We start from the raw sequence: 21,114 nt of genomic DNA, 5'->3' as shown, positions 1-21,114 counted from the left end.
TTTTGGTGCGCTGAAAACGAATCCGAGCTCAGAATTTAGCCTATACGTCTGAGTTGCGAGATATCCTAACCTAAAAGTGCAAAAAACACCGTTTTTTGCTATTTTTGAGGTTACATAGCATCTTGAATAAATTTTTTTTTCCAAAACGAGTAGAAGCATCACAAAGAAGCACTCTTGTCCTTTGAAATCCATTTTTCAGATTCAAGATGACTTTTTTTCGTCGAGATATCATTAATTGAAGTTAAATATATTCGGAGTTTTGTAACAACGTTAAAACAGCCTATGTAGCATATGTGAGGCTATAAGCCCAATTTATAAGTGATCGTATTCGATCGAAAAAATCTATATATGGGTTTTTGAGGTTGCTGTTGAAGAATATAAGGACAGATTTTGAAAATTCAATTTGGCGGATCCAATATGGCGTACCTAAAATTTTATAAGTGATTTCATTCGACCGAAAAAATGTATACATGTGTTTTTGGGGTCACTGATCACGAATACGAAGTCAGATTTTGAAACTGAGGCAACCCTAAACCCTGTAACCTGCGAGGCTATAACCCCAAACCCTCTAACCCCAATTTCCTTAACCCCCGAACCTTGTTACCTGCGACCCTGTAACCCCAAACCCTCTGACCCCAATTTCCTTAACCCCCGAACCCTGTAACCTGCGAGGCTATAACCCCAAACCCCGTGAACCCAATTTCCTTAACCCCCGAACCTTGTAACCTGCGACCCTATAACCCCAAATCCTCTAACCCCAATTTCCTTAACCCCCGGGCCCTGTAACCTGCGACCCCAAGACGCTACACCCCCACTTACTCAACCCACAAACCCAGTATCTTGCCGCCCTAGAGTCCAAAACCTTTATATCTACCGTGCGATTATGAGGAAACTGGCCATAGGCCATCCCGTGTTACCATTTAGTTTACATGGAAAAGCAGGTAGGTGACCTGAAAAGACCCCCTGCAATTTATACCTGCTTTCCCATATAAACTAAATGGCAACACGGGATGGCCTATGGCCAGTTTCCTCATAATCGCACGGTATATCATACTTTAGTTTTGGTAATGTCACCAACCAATAGTTGACAATTGAAATGTTATTTCCAACATTGTCTGAAAATTACATGACTCCATATGCTAAACATTGTAAAAAATACTGAACTTAATCGATTTTCAATTTTTTTTATCATAACTTTACTAGAGTTGGATCATGAGACTTGATTTTCTTAGAATATTCAAAAATGTGATAAATTTTAAGTTATCATAAAATAGAAATCACGTTTCAGTTACAGACTGAAAGTGTTATCCGCTGGTTCAAATTGTGATCATTGTTCAGAAAATTTTTTCTTCTTCGAGGTTGCTCTGGAATAGTAAGCTGACAGTTTAAGAGATATATGAAAACACTCGTTTCTTTTTATTCCTTCCGTGTTAGAGATCACGTTTGAGTGGCAGGCTAACGGTTCGGTGCACATGAGAAAAAGTGTATTACTAGCAATATTTCAGTAGCATAGAAAAATTGATAGAAGGAGTTTCGCCTCTAGAATATTTTAACTACACGATTGATTTGAATACTCGATTTACAAGATATCACGTTTGAGGTACAGGCTAAAATTTACAGCCACCGGTTTGAATACCTTTTGGAAGTCTTTTCAACTTCGAAGTTACTCCGAAATGCTAGGCTAAAGAAATTTTATGTTTTTTTAGTTCCTTCCGTGTTAGAGATCACGTTTGAGTGGCGGGCTAACGGTTGGATGCACACGTGAGATTGATATTGGTATAGTTTTTTACTCGCATTTTCTCTTCATTAGAAATTTATTTATAAGTGGGAGTGTGTGATTAAAAATTGTGGAAAAGGTCTCTTTTTCTCGTGTTGGAGATCCGGCTAACTTGTTGATTCTGTGTGAATGGTAATTGTCAAAGTTCATCATTCCGTAAGACAAATTACCGAAAGATACATTTAATTATTATGTTATTATTTAATTTACTATTTACAATGAGTTCGCGAGTTTCTTGTTTTAATAAAGTAAACACATTTTGTTATATATGTGGAAAATATGATACGGAAAAATACCGTAGACCAATAACTACATCTATACAGACATTATACAATAATTGCTACGGGCAACAGATGACGAGTTTAGATAAAACATGGGTACCTATGTCAATTTGCAATACGTGTAGACAATTTTTGATGAAATGGAATGGAAAAGATACAATGACAGATGTCGTCATTCGGCCAGCTATATGGCGCGAGCCAAGAGATCATACAACAGATTGCTACTTTTGTTTATGCGATACAACAGGTTTCAAAAAAACAATATTTGTACAAAATAGAATATCCTTTTGTAAACAGCGTAACACCAGCAGAAGTAGGAACTATGAGAGGTTCTGAGAAAAGAGTCGATGAATCTGACCCGGTATCAATGGATACCGAGGAAACAGATGAGACTGGAGAATTTCCTTTTGAATCTAGTTCGGATGATGAAAGTCCTAAATTGTTTGACCAAAATGCATTGAATGATCTTATTCGCGATCTAAACCTACCGAAAGACAAAGCTGAGCTTCTTGCCTCCAGGCTTAAAGAAAGGAACCTACTGTCATCCGGTACTAAATTTACTGTTTACAGAAAAAGAGAAAAAGAGTTTCTTAAATTTTTTTCAAAAGAAGATGGAATAGTTTTTTGTAATGACATTAGAGAACTTATGAATTTATATCAAAGTGGTATATATAAGCCAGAAGATTGGCGTCTTTTCATAGATTCCTCAGTGAAAAGCCTGAAAGCAGTTCTATTGAATAATAGAAATACATATGCTGCACTTCCGGTAGGCCACTCTACTGTACTCAAGGAATCTTACATGAATTTCCAATTACTTTTGGAAAAAATAAAGTATAATGATCACGACTGGCTTCTTTGTGGTGACTTTAAAATGATCAACCTTATAGTAGGTTTGAAATCGGGTAACGTTAAATACCCTTGCTTTCTTTGCCTTTGGGATAGCCGTGCAAAACAGGAACTGCAGTGGAAACAAGAGAAGTGGCCAAAAAGACGTGAGTGAAAAGTTGGGGAGTACAATGTGGTTGAAAAATCTCTTATTGACAGAAACAATATATTATTACCACCATTGCATATCAAATTAGGTCTCATAAAGCAGTTTGTGAAAAAGTTAAATCAAGAAGGTGACTGTTTTAAGTACATTAGGTCTACATTTCCTAATTTGAGTGATGCAAAAGTATCGGAAGGTATTTTTGTGGGTCCTGATATTAGAAAGCTCATAAACGATGATGAATTTATAAAAACAATGACGCCCATTGAAAAAAATGCTTGGTTAGGTTTTAAGAATACAGTGCAAGGATTTTTAGGAAACAAGAAGGATCCTCATTATAAAAAAATTGTGTCTGATATGCTAGAACACTATCGAATATTGCAATGCAATATGAGTCTCAAATTGCATTTTCTCAAATGTCACTTGGACTATTTCCCTGAAAATCTTGGAGCGTACAGCGAAGAGATAGGCGAAAGATTTCACCAGGATTTGTATCAACAAGAAATGCACTACCAAGGTCGGTGGGATGAACATATGTTAGCTGACTATTGCTGGTCACTAAAACGAGAAGACAACCCAGAAAGCCATAAGCGAAAATCTCTCCAAAGGTCCTTTGATACTAAACGCGAGAGATTCCATAAAAAATAATTTTGAAATAGCCGGGAAAATCGTTTATGAAAAAGATTAATTTGTAGAATGTGATGAGTAATATGCTACTTAAGAACGTTGAGAATAAACTTTTAAAGATTCAACATAGCAGACACTTCGACTCGAATGTTGAAGAAGTTAAGAGGTAGCTGTCCAAGGTTATTGCCTCGGTAGGTACAAACTATGAAGGGTGAGGCAATTGAGATATAGCGGGATAGGGTTATAGCCTCGCCGGGTTTATGGGTTGGGTAATTGGGGTTATTAGTTTCAAAATCTGACTTCGTATTCGTGATCAGTGACCCCAAAAACACCAAAAACACCCAAAAACACCAAAACACCCAAAAACGCCATTTTGATTTTTCAAAATCTGACCATATGTTCGTAATCAGCAACCCCGAAAACCCATGTGCACATTTTTTCGGTCGAATGAGATCACTTATAAAATTTTAGGTCCGCCATATTGGATCCGCCGTTTTGAATTTTCAAAATCTGTCCTTATATTCTTTAACAGCAACCTCAAAAACCCATATATAGATTTTTTCGATCGAATACGATCACTTATAAATTGGGCTTATAGCCTCACATATGCTACATAGGCTGTTTCAACGTTGTTACAAAACTGCGAAAATATTTAACTTCAATCAATGATATCTCGATGAAAAAAAAAGCCATCTTGAATCTAAAAAATGGATTTCAAAGGACAAGAGTGCTCCTTTGTGATGCTTTTCCTCGTTTTGGAAAAAAAAATTTATTCAAGATGCTATGTAACCTCAAAATGAGCAAAAAACGGTATTTTTTGCACTTTTAGGTTAGAATATCTCGGAACTCAGACGTATAGGCTAAATTCTGAGCTCGGATTCGTTTTCAGCGCAATAAAATACTTCGGGTACACTAGGTCCGGTCTCAGGTTCTGGAGTTTGGTCAAATTTTGTCGGCCTGTGTTATTATAAATAAATGAATTCTTTCAATATTAGTATTGTATTATAATATAAACATACGTTTATCAAGATTACTAATATAATTATCAAACATCAGGAGTGGAAAAAATGAAGAATAATTTATATGATCCATATTGTTCTCATGAATTACCTTTAACAGGTGTTCAAAATTATCTGGATGTAGCTTATCTAGTTTACATTTTTTCCATGTTTTCTCAAACTCTTAAGGCACGGTACAATGATTACTGAACATAATATAAGATTCTCTTTCAAAATATAATAAAGAATTATCTGTATCTAAATGTTATCAACCTTATTTTATTGTGTTTTACTTTAAAAAGTTAAAATACTTAAAGTTTGTAAATAAGATTTTATAAATAACAAGTCCTTGAAAGAATAAATGGCTGAATCATTGGTTTTGGGTATTCATTTTTTTGGATCTAAACACTTCCTACACGAAAATTTCAAAGGAATATCACATGTGGTAGTCATCAAAATAAAAATCGATTTAAACCTATTGTATCGTCGAAAACGTCGCCACAACATGTGCCACTGAGAAACAAATAACTTTTACATCAGTTATTTTTTATATAATCATGTATTTTTAATTTCACATGGATGCACACGTGGTCTAATATCTTAACACCCGGTATCTTGTGTAATGTATTTAGACTTATATCGTGTACGGTTCTTGGGCTATAAATTTATATATAACTAATTTTTTAACTGATATCGATCACAAATATAAATACTCAATTTTTTTATGTTGGTATATTACTACTAATGAATTATTATTAATAATTATTATATAAATGCGTAATGAATGATCAATTGTGACGAGAGCAAGCATTGCTTGTTCTCGTCGGTATTTTCTCCAATTCCCCCTTTCTCTTAGCAAAGCACGGTGACCAGCGTTAGGCGCATTTAAGAATGCGCCTAATGCATGGTCTTTGTTTCAGCCGACGGAAATTACCAGCCCGAAGCTATTACGCTGATGACAGAGTATAGAGGTGTTAGAAAGAGAGAGAGAGAGTTAGGGGCGTGCATGCCCCACGCAAGATTAGGGAGACGCGCGTCGCGAACCAATTAGCACATTGGTCGCTCGCCGCCTAATAAGTAGATTAAGCGGAAGAAAAAACGAGCGTCACTACCGGTGAGTCGAGCAGTCAGTCAGAAGGTTCCAGTCAATCAGCTATTAAGACGGTTTAGATGGTCAGCGGTGCAGAGTCGAAAGTGCAGTTGAGAACAAAGGGTCAGCCGAACGCACACGCCACTAAGGAGCCGAGGAGGACCGAGAGGAAGAGGACTAGTGCCTTGTTCCAGGATCTGCTCGGGACGCTACCAGAAGAAGCCAGCAGGAGTTGCCCAGCGACGGCCAGCAACAGCGTCCACAGGGCGCAGCCAGGCCTCCCGTTTCTGTATTGAAGGTCAAGGCTCGCAATCTAATTTATTTCTCTCTCTCTCTCTCTCTCTCTCTCTCTCTCTCTCTCTCTCTCTTTCTCTTCAGCGGTATGGCACAGCGCGTAATTATAAGGGTCAGGTAGGTAGCAAGGTGTGCACATGTCGCCTACCTGCCCTAATTACGGTCGGCGACATGAATTGTTCGGGTAGAGAATCGTCCAGGCGATCCCTCGCCGGGCGGCTTTCTCTTTTAGTTTAAGAAGGCTAAGTCGGTTAGTCATCATGGCGGTCATCTGCAGAGTGACGCGTTCTGTATATCGTTTAGATTTGTAAGCGCGATAAGTTAGTTAATTTGTTCTTTGTTCTCTATTGTAAAAGGTGTTAAGAACACTGTTGTGTTTTATAGTGTTAAGACGTATTCGCAACAACGTTGTGTTCGTTAGGTTAAGAGTTCGTGCTATTTTGCGGTTTGTTAATGTACGGTATTTGCGAAGTTTAAGTGTAATTTGACTATGATTTAATTAGAATTAGATTTGATTTTATTGCGAATTTTGTTGTGTGTATAATTCCTTAATCACTTTCATTTCTTTACCTCCCCCCCCTTCCCGCCTTGATTGCTATGAGCGAATGCGTCTCATTTGCCCACCTTAAAATTGATAACGAACGAGCTTTCGTTACACAATATAAATAAATATCCATTCTATCATTTTCTAAGAAGTTGTCTATCTGAAAAAGATTAATAAAAAAATCACATTCAATAAAATACCAAGTTGTGGAAAATCCTGTAATAATATTATACTTTCGAGAATAACCAATAAATATTTATTATTGTGCAAAAACTACAGGGGTCCCAAAAAAGTCGAATAATTTCATAATCAAATATTATTAAAAACTTAACATAAAGTGTTTTTATATTAGTATAAAACAACAGTATATAATCCAAGTATATGATGTATTTCAATGAATTTTGAGTAACTGAAATACAAATCATTTATCAGAATTACCTTATCATTCTTCAGGTTTGTCAATCAAAAAAAACCCTTGATCTAAAAAAATGTAAAATTGAAAAATTAAGTCTTCAAAGTATGACATAAATGAAGTAGATATCAGGTGACTACTTAAGATATTTTTTAGAGTAATTAGTAATTCACTTACTAACAAAAATACAGAGTTGTTTTTAAGAAGCGATCGATGTCACTTACCAGTAGATTATGTTGCACATATTCTAAAACACCGTGTAGACAAAAACTGATTTTATAACCTTTATTTATTTAATTTTTCAATAAATATTTTTTAAATTAATAAAATTAATAAAACTTCTTAATTTATATATTTTTTTACAGATCTAGTAAATCGATTAGCATAAATAATGATTTCACATGGTAAGTTGGAAGTTTTACATATATGGCACGTGCAATCCATATAAAAGTATTTCTCTTGATGGAAATAATTAGAGTTCATAGAGTATTGTTTTTCCAATATTTACTGTATTTATTAATTTCATTTCTTACCACATTATACAGTAGAACGTACTGCGATAAAAAATAAATAAAATTTACAAAACGTTGTTTTTGTTTCTTTTATTTCTAAACTCCATTTTCATCGTAAAATTATTAATTTAAGTAACATTTGTATTAATACCGCTACTTCTTGTTGTGTATGTTTTGTTATTAAAAATCTACGTGATACTTATATGCATGCGTGTGAGTTATATAAAAGATATTTCGGACGTCAAGCGACCAGCTGATCGTTGTGTGCATGATGTATACGTATAGTCATTATATACACTCAAATACGATAGATTTTTCTTGATAAATATCTGATACTTGAAAAGCCCAAAAACAGACATTTTATCGGAAAACGAAGACCTCGAGAAGATAACAATCACGAAAGAGTCACAGTGTAAAACCTAAAGTCGCTTGAATGGTTTTGTCCCGCCATGTGCGGCTGCGTTTCGTTCCATGACCAGGATCCTCTAGGAATGGAAAAGGGCCCAAAAGACATTCGAAGAATCCACAGACTGCTGAAATGATAATCAGGTGAAATGTTTCGTTACGTTCAGACTTCGGTCTGTACTAACAGGTAGTCGATGTGTCATGGGACGATCTTCGAGCAGACGGTTGTCATAATTGCCGTCATGAGCGGTATTTGAGAGACCAATGGCTTTTCTCATCCTTCGTTCAGAGGTGATGCACGCGTTTCTGCCGACTGCAGGTTTCTGTAGTCTGATACCACCGTTAAGGCATTACTCACCATCGTCATGCGTACCGAGCCTGAGAGGAGGCGGCTTTATTCAATGCGGAGTCCGATCTCGTTAAGAAATAAATTGGAGATCATAGGACTACCCAGAGAATTCAGAGACTCAGGCCCACTGATACTGAACCTGTTAGTCAATAGGTACGTAAAGAAGAATCATAATTTTTATATGTAGGTGTTCATTGAATACGAATAGAATTGAATTTTTTTTTGGTTTCGTTTATTTATTTTTACTCTTACGATTTCTATGTTGAGGTGCAGGACATTTTAGTATGGTGGCTGGACGATTGAAAGATGTAAAGGTCAGCTATACAAATTGTGAAAAAAAATAATCGAAATAAAATAATAATAATCTTAATCTAACGCAGGATATAAACTTAAATCTAAGAAAGATTAAGAGTAAATTTAACTAGATTAAGTTTAAACTCATGGGAAAGGAAAGAAAACGACAGACGGATGAGAGTAGTTAGAAGAATGACTTGAGCTATCTTTTTAAAATGGCCCTAGTATTATACGGGAGGAGGTAGTGGAAGATACTGAAAGATAGAGAATAGAGTTGGCAAAGGCACACAGATTGAATGGGCGATAAATTTTGAGGAGAAGACTGAGAGCTGAGCAATAAATTACGCCCTCTAAAGATAAGTTGCCCTCAAGTGACAAGAGCTTAAGGAAAGAAAACAGCGAAAATAGCCAGCGTTTGAAGTCGTTGAGCTTGTCTATCGAGAAATCGGTCACATTTAATTTTTAAGTATGTCCATTCCATGAATAGCAAAAGAACGCCTCGGAATGAGAGACGGAGAAATGGAAAGCAATGAGCAGATTTCTAGTGGACCTACGGATAATAGAAAAATTGTCAAGGCGGACAATATGAGTAGCCAAATATGGAGGGCTACCATTTGAAACGAGCTTACAGTAGAGACATGCAAGAGCAAGGTTACAAAAGGCGTCTAGAAAAAGCCATTTAAGTTTAAGTCTATTATAAGTCACATGAGAGGTAACATTGCAAGTGGTCATGAAATGGATTAAGCTAATAACGAAGCATACGCAGGCATTTTGAATGACTTGAAGCTCTAATGCACATATATTATCGAGATCCTTGAAGATGTTGGAAGCATTCGTGAAGTGTATGTAGGAAGAGAAGTGCCTCGGTTAGGTTCTTCTTACGCTGAACGGACATGGACTTCCGATGGAATCTCAAAGCATGGAGTGAGTCGTAACTCTTCTAATGATGCTTTATTGGAGAAATGCGGAGAGAGTGACGCGGGAGGAAACTGATGATTCGTAGAAGAGAGATATTCTGCTCGCTGCCCAGCATGATCATCTTGATCTTCTTGACGTTCAAAACGAGTCCGTTTTGGCTCGTCTAGTAGGTCAGTCTGTGTATGACATTTTCTCAATCCTAAGCCCAATATCAGACATATTACAGTGGAGATAAATCGAAGTGTCATTGGCAAAGATCATATCTTTGGCGAACGGCAGATCTCTGGGCAAGTCATTTATAAAGAAAAAAAGGAGTAGGCTAAGAACATTGCCCTGTGGTACTCCAGATATCGCACTAAGCTATTAGGAAATAGATTCTGGAACATCGATTACAGCTTAGTTCCGACCAGTCAAATAGAAGAAAAACCAGCGTAAGGTGACATTAGCCATGTTGAACTTCAAATTTTACCAAGAGCAAAGAGTAAGGGATGCAGTCAAAGGTTTTGAAAAAATCAGAGAGAGAGATAGAGAGAGAGAGAGAGAGAGAGAGAGAGAAAGAAATTTGACTTGATTAAATTTTTTATTAACACCTTACGGTAATACCCTATCTGGTGATGAGATAAATATAAATTATATTTAAAATAATAATTAAATCGCAATAGAAGTGATGAATACAAAGTAAAGCTCTATGGTATGACAAAGTAGTAAATAATAAAACATATAAAATGCATAGCAGTGTTCATTACAAAGATTATGCGTAAGTAATCAAATAACACAAAATAATAATAGTAGATTCGATTATAATCAAGAGATAGATGATAGAGAGTTATACGAAATAACAACAGAGTTACTAATAGTTAAATAGAATACAATTAAGTCGACTGTTAATTGATTACATTCTGGGTGTATTTAATAAAGTGAATGACATAATTACATATTAGTTTGGAGATATAAAAGGAAAGAAGTGGGGGACAGTATTAAAGTTTGTCAGAAAGGTGAGCTGTATGTAGAATTGAGATAAAAAAATTTGAGTTTAGGTATCGACCAGAAATAAGCAGATAATCAGAATTATAAGTAAAAGATGAAGCATGAAATAAAAGGGTTAAACAAGGCAAAAATTTAAGGAAGGAGAAAGATGTGAGGTTTTCATTGTAGACTCTGAAGTACCAGTTTAGTCTCTTCATGATGTGAAGCAAGGATCGGGACCAGGATTTAAATTCATTTAACCTATCAAGATCAATTTTAGTAACCGATAGTCTGTTAAGCAGACGTAACCAGTTATTGTGGGAAAATCCAAGGCTTGCGCTTGGAGGACAGTTTGATTGTGCATACTAGAGCAACTTGATCAAATGTAGAGATGATTAGGAAAGCAGAAAGAAGATTCGTATGAGTTAAAATTTGAGGCGGAGCTAAATTGAAATAGTATATGTAAAGATTTATATGAGAGGGATAGTTGATTTTTGATGATGTAAAGTGTTTAAAAGCTTGTCGGGTTGACTCTTATTTAGTTGACGAGTACGAGAGAGGGAGAGAGAGACCAAGAATAGGAGGAGCGGATTATCTATAACGTCATGTGCCAGTATTTGTTGAATCTTAAGAGAAGTTATTTATTTTGTGACTGACGTACGTGCTATCACCGAAAAAGGTACGTGCGACAATCACGTCCTACAACTGGCAATCTCGATGCGGTTGCATGTTAACCACATCAAGGTACTCGAAAGAGGTGGTTGACTGCTTTTCTCAGCGCACCGCCGTTGCAACAGAGATCGACATAACAAGACGCCCGACGCCCATTTTCATCATTCCAACTGCCGGATCCGTGCAGAGCGAGAATTAGTTATAGCAAAGGTTTCTCTCTCTCTCTCTCTCTCTCTCTCTCTCTCTCTCTCTCTCTTTTGTACAATATGTGCATAAGTGTCATCATGAATGTACGGATTCATCTGTAATACTACTGCTAATTTACAATAATACTCGCGGACATTTATTGGCTATCTTCACAACGGAACTTGGAAATAAAATTTTTATACCAAAAAGTGCGCAGGATGTAAATTGTCCATTCTGAGTTGCAATTATGTAGCATTAGAGTCTGCCCGATTCGACTGTAATTTTATATATGCACACAGTAGCTTGTACATATAAATAAAAGTGTCCTTTCATTGTTCTTGAGATAAATCAGGGTGTTCTTTATTGACGGTTCCCTTCATTTCTCATATTATATATGCATGTGCTTCTATTACACGACAGAAGTTTAATAGCTACAGTGCCTTCAATCATTTTAAGTCTACATATAAATAATTTATTGGCTATAAACTTAGGCAATTAAGCAATGAATGACTTTCATTGGATTATTTAAAGGTGAAGTTAAATAATTGAGTGAATATTAATTTAAAATTGGCTTACAGTTAGAATGATCAATGTAACAGAAATTTTTAACTTAATGAGAGGCAACTGTCGGTTAATCCGTTGTTATCAGGTCGGTAATTCGAGAACGCACTGACGTAAGGATCAATAACGGTTATAACTTTACAGAGTTTTAGTGTTCGAAGTGTGTTTATGGTTAGCTGGTATACTTGCACCGAGTACGGAGCAATTGTGCAAGTAGGTTGCTGATTTGCACTATGAGTAAACTAGAGACTCTCCAAAACCGTATATTTCATAAGTTCCTTTCACGAGAGCTACCAGAGAATACTCCATTACTCTATCCTTTGAACTTTGTCTCGAACGATGTGCCGATTCGGGTTAAGAGCGTTAACAGGCGGCCATCCCAGACAAACACGTTTCGAGGGGAGAACATCTGGATGAGAGCTTACAGGATACGATAGAGATATAGCATTCGGACAGCAATACAATATTGAAGTAATCTTCTACACAACACTTCGCCTTTAATATAAGTAATAACAGCGGAGATTGATTGGCGGCGGATACACACAGTTTGTAATTTTCTACGGCCAATGGGTCGATTAACAGTCGATTGGTTAAGAAGTATCGACACGGAAAAGCCACGCAAGGAACCGAGAATAGCAACTCGCGTAATAGATGTAACGCAAAACCATTGTTAGCAGATTTATTTTACGCACGGAAGATAATGAACTTCTTCGGCGAGTTCATACAGTTCATCATGGATAGGATGGTCTTCTTGCAGAGATAGTGTCAATGTTCTTGTACATTTTTCATATGTTGCACATTACAACGACTGTTGACAACGACGTCGACATTCACACCAAGACTAATATACTCAGGATCGTTACCAATAGCCAAATTCAGGTGAAACACACCTTCTTACTTGATCTGAGGTCGCAAGTATTAAGGAGCATCAGTGCACAACGATGACAATACGCGACGGTTACAATCGAGCGGAGCACCGGCCATATTTATGTGTCAGCCACTAAAATGGAGCCACTGAAATATTCGGAGAACAGCAAGCCGACTAGCGCACATTTACCCAACATTACAAAGCTATGTGTTCAGTGAAGTAACTTTAGATTTTTTTTGTTTATTCTAGCTATAAACATCACTGGAAAAAACAGTGTGACTTTTACTTTGCCTCTTAAATCAGAATAGATAACAATTAAGGCTTGAAAAACCCTAGTTGACTTTTAAAGGTTGTAATATGAAGAAGCCTTACAAACTCGAGCATTGAAATGATTTTCATCGTTATTACATATTCACATTGTAAGTACCTTCAGCTGATATGTGATAAATCAATAATTATATTTTAGCGAAAACTTATTATAATATTGTAATTTATTATGGTCATCGTATTAGCGCAAATGAAATACTTTACGTTAATGTACATCCTCATACCAAATCTATAATTTTTATTTTTATTAATTTTTTGATTAATTAGGTATATAAGTACAAATACTACTGCATTAATAATTTAAACAAATTTATTTTATTGATAAAAAATTTATTACAGATTATGTAGAATCCTGTTCTTAGAATTCTTATTCATATTATTTCCCACTGGAATTTGTTAATATATCTTCAGATGAATTTTTTTCTGCTTTTCTTTTTTTCTTTTTTGCTGACTTTGGATTAGCCGAAGAATTTAGTAGAATCTGAAAAGTATAAATTTGACTTATATAAAGGATAAATAATAATAAATTATCTATCAAGAACTGAAAGTATGCTTCCGAGTTAAAATCTATAATGTTATAAATATAAATACTATTAAAACATGAAATAACTCCATCAATAATCGCTGTATGCCTGATTTTTGTTATAATATATTCATTGGTTTTCTCGCTATGATATCATAAATTCATATACATTGTTAAATTGAGTTTATATTATTTATTTTTTTATGTAACTGCACATTTATATCAGATATTTAGAAGTTTATCTGAGCCGTTAATTTCATTTATTCGTAATGAAAATTATTATTATTATATCGAAATTAATATGTAACAATAAAAACGTCTTGTAGAGGAGTTCTATAACAAAATACATTGTATTATCTGAAAACAAGATTTTGATTAATTTGAATCATTAAAAGCATCATTAATCATACCATAAATCTGCTGCTACACACACTACCGGTCAAAAGTTTAAGATCACCAATAAAAATAAATGTTAATCGTAAGAGTTCGATATCTTAAGAATGATACATCATAGAAGACTCACCTGCAGCTTATTTTAAAGCTCTGTTTACGTGTCTTAACAAGTGTTTCTGGTGTTTTTTCGTACAACATTCTGAGTTGTTAGTACGTTGTATTCCAATTTCGTAAATGTCACTATATTTCGTTGCTTCTTTGAAATTTTACATCTCTGCGAAAAATTAATCTATTCTAATAGGATGAATACGATTATAAAGTATTTTTAAGCGCTTTTAAAAAAAATGTTCCAAATTTTTGTTAGTTACATAGTTTTTCACAAAAACAAATTTCTTTCGGAAAATATTTTTTATTTAATAAGCTATGGATTTTAAGAAAAAATCTTAAGGAAAAAGTATGTTACATTTGATAAAAGCAATAAGGGAAAAAAATATTTCAAACTATAAAAAAAAATTGTTTTTCACAATACTTTTTGCTTCAATTTTATAAATGTTTGGAAATGAAAATATTCATATACTGTGAACGTGAATCTGCCATTATTACATTGCTGCAGCATAAACTTTCATACGAGACTATTTGTGGTGAGTTAAATATTTCTTATAGTCCAGTGTATTCAACAGTGAAAAATATCTAAGCAAGGACTTGACATGTGGAGTCGTATTCGTGTAGGCGACCTTAGTAAAGCAATTGCACAGGATGATAAACATATTATTCTGCAAAATAAATAAAGATCGTTTGAAAACGGCGAGAGAAATAAGTAATGAACTAATTCTAGCTGATCCTACTGTACTTGTGGCATCTTCAACTAATCAACAGTGTCTTCAAAGTGTTAGTTTCAGTGGACGTGTAGCAACTAAGAAACCTCTCTTGAGGATAGTCAACAACAGAAAAGATTATCTTGGATAAAAAGATACCATTTAAATTATTTTCGTCAAAACGCCTCGTGTATGTACGTCAATAAGTATATGAAAAGATGAGTACACTATGCATTATTTCAATAGTTAAGTATGGGAATAGCTCGATAATAGTTTTTCTGAAACTGCAGTAGGTGATTTGGTAAAAATTGATGAGTTTATAGATAATAAAGTGTATCACAAAATTTTGAAGTTTCATACTATTCCGTCTGGTACTGAACTTGTTGGGAAAAATCTTACAATGTAGCAACATAATAACTCAAAGCATAGTCAAAACTGTTATAATCATTTACAATCCAAAGAAAGAAAAATGTCTTCAAATCACGAAGTGACCCTCTCAAAGTTCAGACTGCAATCCTATCAAATATTTATGGGATCACTAACATAAGCAAAGAGAACGTTCCTAACCCTCTGCCTTCGATTTTGTTGCAATTTGAATGTGTTACAGCTTATTGAAAAATAAAAAACACGTATTTTTTTTATCGGCGAAAAAAGTTTTCTAGGAATGAAAGCCACCCTTCAAAATCATCCCTCAGAGCAGTTTACTATCAATATTTTTCGATTCAATTAATATTGATATAAAAGTGCTCTGAGAGGTGATTTTCGAGGGTCACTTCCATCTCTTAGGACATTTTTTCCGCCAATAAAAAAACACGTAACTTTCATTTTTCAATAAGCGGTGACACATCCAAATCGCAGCAAAATCGGAGGCGAAGGGTTGGAAACGTTTTCTTGTTAGATAGAAGTAATAGAGATGAACATCTATGAAACAAAAACGATCTGTGGGATAAATTGCAAAAAAAATCAAAAAACATTGAAGAAGATGTTTTAATCAAGCTGATCAATCAAATGCCACGAACCTGTAAAACAAATCAAAGTTTGTGTTGATTATTTTGGTAAAATTCGAGTTTAAGAACATTTTGTTGTTGTTGTTGTTGTTGCTGCTGTCATACATATGTTAAAGGGAGAAAACCATTTAGAACGTTATAATTGAGTGGTTTTTTCGAAATTTTTTTGAAGAGAAAGAAAAGAATAGATCTTTTTGAAATTTTTACAGATTATTAGACTTATCTTAAAGAAATTTTTACATTTTTTTAAATATAAAAATATTGAAAATTTACGGAAATGTTCCATAATGACCTACATGGTCGTAAAAGCATTTTTTTTATGATACCAAGTGTAGCGCCGTAAAAATAGATTTGAAACAGAAATGCAAAAAGGTACGGTCAACATATACTTATAGTCACTCAATAAACCTAATTATTTGATAAGAAGTTGTGTAACGGGATGGTTATCCTACAAAATGAGAAATTTATTAACGCACAAACTCCCACGATGCAGAGCTAACCGCCGCTTCGTTAAACACGTAGAGTTATACGTGTATTCGCCTTTACGTTTGATGATTTCGTTTAAGTGTCTTCTTTCCAACCGAGTTGAACTCACCTTAAGTCACTTGACTTGTGACACTCGATCTATCTCCAGTATGAATGACTTAATGCATAATCCGCCTAATCCCCTAGGCAAAATTGGATTAAGACTTAAGACTTTATAGATCTATTAAACTAATAGGAAACGAAATGACGTAAACGACGAATAAAATTAACAAAGTTTGATTAACGAAAAACTACAGTCTTTTATGGGCCGAAAGACTAACGCACGCGAATAGGATTTAAAATTATTTATTATAATCCGGTGAGAGAGAGAGAGACAGAGAGAATTCGAAAATTGCCGCGAAATCTAACGCTCGGCGCGAATACAAAAATTACGCTCGCGATTGATAAAATACTTTCGAAAGTATTTTGTCGCGCAATAATAAAGGGAGATCGCACCTACCCTGCGGTACAATTACGGTGATCAGCCGTAATTGATGATGAGAATCAAAGATGCTCCTTGGATCAGCTGCGCTGCCTTTCTCAAATCTGCTGCTCTTTGCTGCTGCTATAATGCTGCTGCTTGCCACTGCTGTACTACTGCTGCTGCTGATTGATTGCTGCACTCATGCACGTATAAAATAGTCCCAGGAAAACTTTATAAGAAACGGCGAAACACAGTGCAAAACAAATTGGCGGTATTCTCGCGAAAGCAGCTGAGGATTAACTGAATATTCAAATCCTCGCGCGCCCCCCCCCTCTCTCTCTCTTAGTCGTTCGAATTAACATCGCGAGTACACGAATCGCGAACAGATCGATTTATCGAATCGTCTACCGTTGCAGTTGAAAATTATAGAAATGGAAGATATAAAATATAAATGGCAATATTTAAAAAAAATTCTCTTTTTCACCGATAATAAAAAATTGTTAATTTTAAAAAATTTCTAACATTTTTGAGTTTACCTAGTGCTCTGATATGTTATGCAAACGTGTACAAAATTTTGGCCTAATCGGTTGAATAGTCTCTGAGCAATCGTTGGTACCGAAAAAAATGTGAAAAAAAATATATAAGAAAAACGCGTTGGAAGTTTCAGTATCGTAAAATTTCTTTCTTCGCCTTTCTCGATGAACGACCCGACGCTCATCAACTTTGCTTGTGTAATCCACAGCTTGTTTGTTGATTTATAGCTCCAATTCTTGTATAACTTTTAGGATTCAACATAACCCTTCATTGAATATAAATGCTGTTAAATAAGCCACAATTTCAACAATTTTAAAGCCACAATGAAGGTGTTTAAGAGTTAAATTCCAAATAGTCACGTTGAAAATTTCATTGACATCCTATGTGGCCTCCGTTTGCGTAATAACTCATCACTATTTAAATCATTATATATCGGTAGAATATACTTCTGTACATCAGGGTGAAGAAATGCAGGATGCTTTATGATGTTGCTGTTTACTCCAATAGCTTCAGCATATTTCCAATTGGACCATTTATCTTCTCCAGAAGAACAAAACTCGTGTCTTGGATTTTTATCTGTTGATGGCAAATAATAATAAGTAACCTTTAATGCATTTTTCATATCCTCAGCCTTGTTTTAATTACGTCTAATAGCTAAACCATAGTATGTTTGGAGTTATTTTATCAAAGCGTGGGTTAATTTTTTTTTCCTCACAGTTTATGCAACTTTCTAGCGTTCGTCAGCAGAGTGTCCAGAGTTTTCAACGTGACCAACGCATTCAACTTGCACAACTGTAAAATCATCACCGTATGGATTTAGATCTAAGATTACCTTAAACGTCTTGGAATTGCCATCTCCAATGTAATTTCCGTATTTGACTCCGTACTTTTCTTTAGATCGCGCTTCCCGATGCTCTCTAATTCGTATACTTGGGCTCGGCTCTCTCATATCAGTGAATAGGCGGGATCTCGGAAATTGGCTCTATCTCGAAAAGTTTTGAATTTTAGTCTAAACCATAAAATTTTTTGGATTCCAGTCATACTGAACTAACTTTTAAAGAAAAAAAAAACAATTTTTTTTAAAATTGGAAATGGTTTTCCCCCCTAAAATATGTAGATTCATGACTGAATATTTTGGAAGTGTTATGCATGTAAGTAAGCGTAGTTATTCATGTTTTCTACATATATATATATATATGTTTATTATTAGTTGATTTATATTATTCCACTCTACCAAATATTATAATTTGTTTGCGCATATTAGCGCGAAAATATATATGGCATGATCGTGATGTTACATATTTATATCTTCAATCAAAATCTACTTTCTAAAAATACTTGGAATAGTACATATTGTTATTATCTATCATTTATGTCGAAACAAATTTAATTTAATAATGAAATAAGAAATGCAGTTATTGATTTTGTGTTCATCACTGATTTATACTCTACAAATTCTAATGTATTGTATAGTTGCACAGGAAGAAAATAAAATTATTATTGTTTCTATATTCACTGACTTACTTTTATTTATCCATGCATATTACGTGTTTATTTTAATTTCCAAACATTTAAAAAAGTCGATAAAAAGCTTTATAAAAACATTTTATGAACATTCTTTTTTAGGATTTGAAATTTTCCTAATTGCTTTTATGAAATGTAACATATTTTTTCTCATAATAGTTTTTCTGAAATTTCCTAGTTTATTAAATAAAAAATATTTTTCAAAAAAAGTATTTTTCTGTAAAACCTTTACAACTAACATAACAATAAACTTAAACAAAAATGTGGAAAAACCATTTTAAACTTCTTCGAGCATACTTTACAATAGTATTCATCCCCTAAAAACATTAATTTTTTACAGAGATACAAAAGTTCAAAGACGCAATGAAAAATAGTGACATTTACGAAACTTAAATACAACATAGCAACAACTCAGAGTGTTGTACCAAAAAAACGCAAGAGTCCAGGCTTTTAAAGTAAGTGAACAGAGCTTTGAAATGACCTAAAGGCGAGTCTCAACGATGTATCATTCTTCGGATATCAAACTTTAAAAATTTGCATTTGTTTTTATTGGTCATCTTAAATTTTTGACGAGTAGTATATGTTTATTCGGGAACCGGGAAATATAAATGTTGAAATAACATTTACTGATACATATAGACTTATTGAAATCAATTTCGTAGTTAAGTTTCATGAGTGATGATCTATCCGTTTATTATTAATAAATAATCATTATCATTAAATAAATTTATCATTAATAAATATAAGATTTTAATAGCCTACAACTACTTGCAGAGGTACACTTATGTACCGTACGCCAGTTCGCATAACAAAATCAAATTGTAAACTAAAACTTATAGTTACTATTAACTGTAACAGGCAGCCGATTAATAGGGAAACTCCGGCTAATCTATTTATCCTATCCACTAATCGGTGCGCTGTTATCTACGTGTCAAGACACGTTACTCACCTTTTGCTACCCTGCGCATGCGCCGAGTAGGCGAGTTTAGCTAACTCGGGTTGCGAGTTTCGTCGATGGCGGCTCTGGCGCTCCGAACCAACTCGGGTTCACTAAGCTGCCGGTGGCGGCGCTGGCGCGCGAACCAACCGGGTCTCTAACTTTGTCCGGTGGTGGCGCTTGCACTTTGACTCACCTGCGCACCACCGGCCGCTTCCAGTACCGCCGTCGAGTGGAGCGGTTCTACCGCGCTCGCTATCTATGCCTGATAACCGGCGCGATCGAATCAAAACATCAACACGGTAAACACAAAGGGCAACCAAAGGATTACGCGGTTTCAAATGACAAGCTGCTTTATTTATTAAAGGCTCATGCTACACTGAGGGGTTAGCCGAGAGACTTTCGCACGCTATATCGTTAATACACGATTCGGGGAGAGAGAGAGAATGACAATCGCGATAATCGCGGACTAATTACGCGCGCTTTAAACAATATCTACCGCGCATGCTGCGCGGGATCGCACGATTACAGAAATAATAAGTGCTGTGCACTTACCGTACTTAAGCGGTGGATACGGTGGCCAACCGTATCCAATTAGCAAAGCTTATACGCTGCCGCGGTCGCCGGCACGCCTGTAGCGGGAACGAGGTCGCCACTAAGTTCGCCGATGTCGTTATTGCGGTTGCTGCTGCAGTGGTCGCTGTTGCTGTAGGCACGGAGAAATGAAGACCAGCGATAACACCCTCACTGCACCGCACGTCACCCACGTATAATTCGGCGGAAAGTCACAAGTTCCAGGAACACTCGGAAATCAGCGAGAATTACTATAAGCGGCGAGGCGAACACTCTGAAACCATCAGCTATACTGCCTCTCAGCCCGCCCCTACCGGCCGTTGCCCCTTCGCGCTCTCTCTCTCGCGCTCTCGCTCTCGCTCGCTCTTAACCCGGTACGCGGATCTAAACGATTTTCGATAATCGTTGCAGCCCCCTCCTAGCTTCGGACCACCGGGCCGAACTACTAACCGGATTCGCGTATTCAAGAACTAGGGAAAGGTCAGTGGAAATAACTATACCTTCTCACACTAAAACTCTTTATTCGCCCACCTGGGCACCTACATCCGTATCCGGGTCACCTACCGCCGCCCCCCGGCGCCTTATGCCGGGGGTACCTCCAATGCTCCGCCTTGTTGGGACACTTGGAGGTCGTGGTGATCCCAGGATGCCCACAGATGTAGCATCCCTTCCGCGGTGGCCTGGAATCTCCTGGGGTGGATCTGGCTCCCTCCACCGGCGGGCGGGGATGCGGGGTCGAAGGTCCCGGGGCGGCGGTAAACGTCACGCCGCCCACCGTGGCTGAGGTTCG

At 35.9% G+C, this 21,114-nt stretch overlaps 2 protein-coding genes across 6 annotated transcripts in view; one reads left to right on the top strand and one right to left on the bottom strand.

The window, feature by feature from the left end:
• Window positions 1–7,586, top strand: part of LOC131675263 (epidermal growth factor receptor substrate 15-like 1) — an 875,349-nt gene extending 867,763 nt beyond the window's left edge. For all 3 annotated transcript variants that reach the window (XM_058954183.1, XM_058954182.1, XM_058954181.1), the window contains one exon: window positions 7,377–7,586. In XM_058954183.1, the coding sequence (XP_058810166.1) occupies window positions 7,377–7,382 (6 nt within the window). In that variant the 3' untranslated portion in view covers window positions 7,383–7,586. The remainder of the gene's footprint in view (window positions 1–7,376) is intronic.
• Window positions 1–21,114, bottom strand: part of LOC131675264 (proliferation-associated protein 2G4) — a 651,851-nt gene that overhangs the window by 141,833 nt on the left and 488,904 nt on the right. For 2 of the 3 annotated variants that reach the window (XM_058954184.1, XM_058954186.1), the window contains exon 7: window positions 13,409–13,550. The exons of the other annotated variant lie outside the window; for it this stretch is intronic. In XM_058954184.1, coding sequence (XP_058810167.1) covers window positions 13,446–13,550 — 105 coding nt within the window. In that variant the 3' untranslated portion in view covers window positions 13,409–13,445. Of the gene's footprint in view, window positions 1–13,408; window positions 13,551–21,114 lie in introns of those variants that run through there. 3 annotated transcript variants of the gene reach the window in all.

Source organism: Phymastichus coffea, unplaced genomic scaffold, assembly GCF_024137745.1.
Source record: "Phymastichus coffea isolate CEN01 unplaced genomic scaffold, Cenicafe_Pcof_1.1 PCOF00018, whole genome shotgun sequence".
Taxonomy (NCBI): Eukaryota; Metazoa; Arthropoda; class Insecta; order Hymenoptera; family Eulophidae; genus Phymastichus; species Phymastichus coffea.
Note: the sequence above shows the minus strand (reverse complement) of the source record. Positions and strands in the feature narration are given on the sequence as shown.